Source organism: Mandrillus leucophaeus, unplaced genomic scaffold (genome assembly GCF_000951045.1).
Source record: "Mandrillus leucophaeus isolate KB7577 unplaced genomic scaffold, Mleu.le_1.0 Scaffold55, whole genome shotgun sequence".
Taxonomy (NCBI): domain Eukaryota; kingdom Metazoa; phylum Chordata; class Mammalia; order Primates; family Cercopithecidae; genus Mandrillus; species Mandrillus leucophaeus.
In genome coordinates, this window is record NW_012105919.1 from 1,444,385 (window position 1) to 1,451,681 (window position 7,297).

The following is a 7,297-nucleotide window of genomic DNA, read 5'->3' on the forward strand; positions in this document are numbered from 1 at the left end:
CCCGCCTCGGCCTCCCAAAGTGCTGGGATTACAGGCTTGAGCCACCGCGCCTGGCCTTACTTCACTATTTTCAATGTCCATCAAACAGTTATTTACTCACTGTAGTTAACATTTACCGAGCACTTATCCACTAGGCACTGTACTAAGGGCTTTATATTGCCATTCAATCCTGTCAACAATCCTAGGAAATCAGGCACTGTCATCTCCCATTTTACAATGACTTGGTCCAAAGTCACAGAGCTTAAGGACACGAGGACGCAATGCTAGATCTATTGATGCATCCACCATACCACCCTCCCAATTAAGAATCTGTTCTACATTGAACTTCAAAACCAAAGGAGAAGGCCAGGCGCGGTGGCTCATGCCTGTAATCCCAACACTTTGGGAGGCTGAGGAGGGTGGATGACCTGAGGCTAGGAGTTCAAGACCAGCGTGGCCAACATGGTGAACTCTCATCTCTACTAAAAATACAAAAATTAGCTGGGCATGGTGGCACACGCCTGTAATCCCAGCTACACAGGAGGTTGAGGCACGAGAATCACTTGAACCCGGGAGGTGGAGGTTGCAGTGAGCCGAGATTGTGCCACTGCACTCCATCCTGGGCAACAAGAAAGAAACTCTGTTTCGGTCGGGCGTGGTGGCTCACGCCAGTAATCTCAGCACTTTAGGAGGCCAAGGCAGGCAGATCACCTGAGGTCAGGAGTTCGAGACCAGCCTGGCCAACATGGTAAATCCTGTCTGCACTAAAAATACAAAAATCAGCCGGGCGTGGTGGCAGGCACCTGTAATCCCAGCTACTTGGGAGGCTGAGGCAGAAGAATCACTTGAACTTGTACCCAGGAGGCAGAGGCTGCAGTGAGCCCAGATGGCACCATCACACTCCAGCCTGGGGGACAAGAATGAGACCTCGTCTCAAAAAAAAAAAAAAAAAAAAAAAAATTCCGTCTCAAAACAACAATAAAAAAACAACACCAAATTCGACCTAAGGATGTGACTCTTCAGTAGAAGTATCAATATTTCTTTATCTGGCTAGAAAGGGAGATTCAGGAAAATGTATTATTACTGTTAAAAGCGAAGGTTGCTCTGTAGAAATGTATCTGATCTATTTTTCTGGCAAATCACTGGCATGAGCATATTATAAAAACTTCCACACATTTTTATTGAAAACAAACTGGTAAAAATTTGAATTATAAAAGAATAGCAGCCAGGTGCAGTGACTCGGGCCTATAATCCCAGCACTTTGGGAGGCCGAGGTGGGAGGATCACTTGAGCTCAGGAGTTGGAGACTAGCCTGGACAACATGGTGAAATCCAGTCTCTACCGAAAATACAAAATATAGCTGGACATGGTGGCATGTAGTCCCAGCTACCCGGGAGGCTAGGATGGGAGGATCACTTGAGCCTGGGAGGTAGAGGCCGCACTGAGTTGAGACCACACCACTGCACTCCAGCCTGGGCCACAGAGTGAGACCCTGTCTCAAAAAAATAAATAAAATAGCATTGGTGATTATTTACAACACCAGCTCTTTCTCATAAGCAATACCAACTTTTGAAAGTTAGTTGCTGGCAACAAGCAAAGCAAAGATGGAAACTATGGAAGGAAATTTAAGACAAGTTTGAGATTATTTATGAGGAATAAAAAAGTATTTTCCTTGCCACAGAAATGCCCCTTGTTTAAAGAAAAACATATTAAAGAAATAGCACACACTAAAAAAGCCCTAGCTGAATTCTAATGAAGTTTCAGAACCCAAGAAAGGCACGAGTGGTATAAAAATAAGTCAACGAAGATTTTGCTGTTTTAAAATAATCCTGTTAAAAAGTAGGTGATAATTTTAACAATATGCCACATCATATTCATTTCAGTGAATCAATAGCCTCATGATATTTGACAGATTTAGGAAAATAAGACTCAAATCAAAACAAAAAGTAAATATTTCCAACATTAAGCATTCCCATAAACAACTGAGTTCTTTCCTGCAAAAAGTATATCAAGAATCCTTTGGGCCGGGCATGGTGTCTAATGCCTGTAATCCCAGCACTTTGGGAGGCCGAGGTGGGTGGATCAGCTGAGGTCAGGAGTTCGAGACCAGCCTGGCCAACATGGTAAAACCCCATCTTTACTAAAAATACAAAAATTAGCAGGGCATAGTGGCACGTGCCTGTAGTCCCAGCTACTCAACAACTGAGGTTGAAGCAGAAGAATCGCTTGAACTCGGGTGGCGGAGGCTGCAGTGAGCCAAGATCTTGCCACTGTACTTCAGCCTGGGTGACAAAAGTTAAAAAAAAAAAAAAAAAAAAAAAAGAATCCTTTAGTTTCTCTGCAAAGTCACCAGCAGGAAGACTTCCACATTCTGATTATCACAATTGTTTCCACACCCTGCCCTCTCCCCATCCTGACTTTCCTAACTGATGGGGTTATACTTCGGGCATTGAAAAGTGACACTAAGGCAGGGAGCTGTGGCTCACGCCTGTAATCCCAGCACTTTGGGAGGCTGAGGCCTCCCTTGTGGCCAGGCGTTCAAGAACAGCCTAGACAACACCCGTCTTTAAGAAAAAAAGAAAAAGAAAAAAAAAGTTAGCCAGGTGTGGTGGTGTGTGCCTGCAGATTCAACTAGCCAGGAGGATGAGAAGGAAGAATCGCTTGAACCCAGGAGTTCAGGTCTCCAGCCTGGGGACAGAGTGAGACCCAGTAAAAAATAAATAAAAGTGACACCATTTTTTTCAAGACAGATAGGATATAGCTGCAGAACACTGTTCACTGTTCTCAATAAAGCATCTTGAGTTTTCTACACCTAGAGTAAAGCCAATCCATTAAAAACTTCAATTTTCCACAGTCTAAGAACACATTTTGGTAATATACCACTGAGTAGACTCTACATCTGACCCTACATTTTGAGTTTTCATTTGCTGTAAGCTTTACTGTCGGTGACAACCACTCCCTTCTAGAAGAGGGATGACAGTAAACCCCAGTGAAGTGGGGAAGCTGGAGAGTTCAGACAAATCACCAAGATCCATAAATAAATCATCTGTTTTTGATGCTTTGGATACAGAGGTATGACCTTAAAATGTAAACTCAAACTCTGTCCTGGAATTCCATAAGCTCCATGGAAATGAAATCTTTCCTTCTTGGTCTTGAATGACTTTCCAGTTCTTTATCAACAAAGCGACTGACACCCAGAATATTATCTCCTTCATATTTCAATCTCTAAGGTCAACTAATGGCCTCGATTGTAAATTAAGTTAAATGGTGAAGTCCACATAATACCAATAATTTCCCTGCTTCACAATCAGAGATCCTCACCTAGTCAAGTGGGCTGACTGGTACTGTGATTCTGCACAACAGGTTACAGGTTATAATAGGACTGTGCTTTCAAAGACATCAAATCACCTCACTAATTTCCACAGCTGACCACTGCTGGGCCACAACTTCATGTCCATTTGCCCAGTTCTGAGGAGGAATGCCCAGGGCTCTGCTCCTGCGTGTCACATCCCCCCCCAAGCACAACAATGTCACACACAATTCTGTCAGATTTCACTGCTGCGTCCTGCTACTGACAGGCAAGAGGGCACTGCAGGCACAAGGAGAGTAATCCTTTTTCAATGCTGTGATTTAACAAAGAACTCCTGCAAGCTGCAGATCACCTGTCTCCAACAGAGCTTTCCTGCCTTGCCTAGGAGAGGAAATGGGCATACAACCAACATGCTGATGGGAAGGAAGGGCAAGGGCTAACACCAGAGTTCTTATCAATGAGGGAATTAGAAATTGGTAACTTGGATGTGAGTGTAAAAATTACCTTTTCTGTAAACAAATAATTACAGGCTGGGCACCATGGCTCATGCCTGTAATCCCAGCACTTCGGGAGTCTGAGGTGGGCAGATCACTTGAGGTCACAAGTTCGAGACCAGCCTGGTCAACACGGAGAAACCTTGTCTCTACTAAAAATACAAAAACTTAGCTGCACGTGGTGGTGTGTGCCTGTTAATCCCAGCTACTTGGGAGGCTGAGGTACGAGAATCGCTTGAACCTAGGAGGTGGAGGTTGCAGTGAGCCAGGATTCCACTCCAGCCTGGGTGACAGAGTGAGACTGTCTCCAAAATAAAATAAAAAATTAAATAATTACAGATGTTCATTAGGAAAGATTACTTTTGTTTTTTTGGTTAGCATATTAAGAAAGCTTCCCCTTTGTAAACCATTATGTTTGTCCTTTATTATCTTTAGGACCAGGGACGGCTAACCATCAGAATATGAACATTTTATACTGCACCAAAAAGTTGAACACATAGGTTATTTAAACAATCTTAGAGTTTCAGAATATCTGAACACTCCCTACCTTCAGAACAACCCTTATATATCAGAGGATTAAATGTGTAAGCACTTTCTGTGAGCCAGGGCAGAGGTCGTATTTAAACCAATAAAACAAGTCAGGCAATTCTGCAGAACCTGACATGGTCTTGCAGTTTGACAATGGCCTTCTTCAAAGCAAAGATGCTTCTTGCAAACCAAGATGTGAAGTATTACAACCACCTGCTGTGCAAGAAAAATGCTAGCCTCCATGGCTCCTTGAAGGAGGTCATTTACAAAGTAAAACTGCCCCAAATCCCACTTTTCTTCAATACATCAGACCAAATCAACAGCTGGCTTATTTTCTCTCAAAATGCCGTTTTACTGTCCGTTACACTAAGGAGTTAACAACCTTAAGGTTTTATCATCAGCAAGGCAGAGTTTGGATAAAAGCATCCATGGTGGGTTGCAGAGGTGATGCCATTACTTACAGAAACATTCAGGAGTTCAGAAAAGAAAAGAACTGCAAAGTTAGTGACTAAGATCTAAACCAACATGCTGTTTTTCTTAAGACTTCACTTTTCAGTTAGCTTTTTAGTACTATTACTGAGCTACTTCTCAACTAGCTTATACTGCTCTCAAGCTTAAAAGATCAATCTGAACACGTAAAAAAGTCTACCAAGGTCACAAAAGTCATATTGCCTCTACTTTCAGATATACTTACATCTTAAAGCATTTAAGGGGAAAAAAAAAAAGGTTTTGGGGGCATTACGAAAAGCACAAAATTCAGGCCAGGCATGGTGGCTCATGACTATAACCCCAGAACTCAGGGAGGCCGAGGTGGGAGGATTGCTTGAAACCAGGAGTTTGAGAACAGCCTGGGCAACACAGTGAGACTCTCATTTCTATTTTAAATTATTACATTTAATTTTTTTAAAATAAAAAACTTGTAAAGCACAGAATTTATTACCAACATCATTTAACTTAGATATCTACATATCCTCAATGGATCATCTTCAAATGTTTCTCTGCCAATTTAACACCCACGAGAAAAAAGGAAATTTAAGTATACTTTGCAGTTAGCCTATTCCCAAGGCATTAAAATGCACTGCTTCATTAATTTCAGCAAAAAAAGAAATATAAGAAAACCTGGTTTTCAAGTGCCATATAACAAGAGGAACTATTAAGAAACAATCTCATTTTAGATGTATCATTATTTACTAGGCAAACTACTTATTAGGATTGTAATGATTAAAATTAACAAAAGCTATTTATGAATACAGAGCCAGTTATGGGCAAACCAGAACTTAAATTAGCAAGCCTTAGATGATCTTCAAATTCTAATTTAATTAGATTTAAAATTCTAATGTTTCTAATCCATGCAAATTCCAACTTTTCCTGTTTCCTCAGAGAAATAAAGCCACACATATCCCTGCAGAGATAAGCAGAATTTTAAAATTTAGAAAGAAAATATTTAACAAAAAATTCTTTTCTTACAGCAAACTATTTTAATCAGTTTCTGACCAACTGCTGCCTCAAATAAAGAACTATATTAACTAGCATGAAAAAATATGGTTCTTATATAAATACCTGACATTAAAGGAATGACAAGGTTTTCACCTACAACACAAGGTTTTCACCTGCAATAACATTTCAAGAGCATTTCAGGGGTCCTTAATGACATTTAGTGTTTTTTTTAAAGACACAGATTAAGAAAAGGACGAGATATTTTCAGAGTTTCATTTTAATAATTTACTTTAAAAGATCTGCAAATTCTAACACTAGAGCTGCCATGCCCTCTACTCCACCACTCACAGTATTTATAGTCCAGTAATATTTTAGGACTATATAAAGGCAAAAAGCAGTTAAAACTGCCAAGTTCCCATTATGAAGTGTCCAAGTTAAGGGGTATGACTGAATTCTTACAAAGTCTTGGATAAGATGTTAGCATCTGTTGACATGCCCTTGAATCTGAAAGCAGCTCATTTCAGCTTCCGTCTTTAAAAGCTGAACCTCGCCCCTCTCCCACATCAACATGAATCAATTGCCAGGCACCTCACCAGTCTTAGATGAGCCGAAATTTAAACCTTTCTATTAACCTTTACTAAACCACTGGCCCCCTTCCTTCAGTGTTGTCTGTAGCGAGTTTTACTAGCTCCCGGCTATCTGGGTTTGAAACTCAACTCACTAACTGTGTGACCTTGGTTAAGTGACTTCATCTTAGTTTCTTCTGTAAAATAACAAAAACAACAAAAAAAATGCAAATATCTTGCAATGGGTGGGAGAATATGAAATCTGTGTTAAGTGCTCAAAGAATGCTTGACACACTGTAAGCCCTTTAGAAGCGCCAGTTATGATTATTACAGTAATAATTTCATGGACGCAAAGTGCTCAAGACAGAGCCTGGCACATTGGAAAGATAACGATACCGTCAGCCTTGCTGACTTCCTGTTCAGATGCACGTTCAGGAAAAAAGCGCGGAGACCTCTCCAAGATTAGAATAACTTAAAAGGATTTGGAGGGCAGGCGAAGACAGGTTCTCACACCTCTTGAGACATGAACGCTTGTTACCAAGTAACAAGAAATGGGCCCCCCAAGACCCCAGAACCACGAAAAATAAAAGCAAGCAGGAAAAGAGCCCCCAAACCCGGTGGAACTCACGCCCTCATCAAACTGCCTTCCGTGAGGACGAGCACCGAAAAGTCCATCTCGCACAGTACGGCGCACACCGTCCAAGAGGCTGGACTGGGGCCCCCAGCCCAACAATCGCTCCAGAGACCCGTCTGGTGTGCGGGGGCAAACGGGTAGAGGCGGGAAACATGGGGGTGGGGAGCGGAGTTTTCAAATTCCACGGCAGGGAGAAAGCCTGCATCCTCGTGCAATGAATGAGTGGAGCCTGGAGGGTCCGCGGCTGGCGACAAGTTGGGGATCCCGGGCTGGCCTCCCTCCAGCTGCAGCCCCCGGCCCGTGGGCCAACTCGAGAAGCTCACTCCCCACGGTGCTGCAAGCCCAACCG

At 42.3% G+C, this 7,297-nt stretch overlaps 1 protein-coding gene across 1 annotated transcript in view; it reads right to left on the reverse strand.

Moving 5' to 3' along the window:
- Positions 1 to 7,297, reverse strand: part of PPP1CC (protein phosphatase 1, catalytic subunit, gamma isozyme) — a 24,366-nt gene that overhangs the window by 16,392 nt on the left and 677 nt on the right. The window contains exons 2-3 of the mRNA XM_011997934.1: positions 6,956 to 7,282; positions 6,711 to 6,785 (exon numbers count right to left, since the gene is read on the reverse strand). Coding sequence (XP_011853324.1) covers positions 6,711 to 6,785; positions 6,956 to 7,282 — 402 coding nt within the window. The remainder of the gene's footprint in view (positions 1 to 6,710; positions 6,786 to 6,955; positions 7,283 to 7,297) is intronic.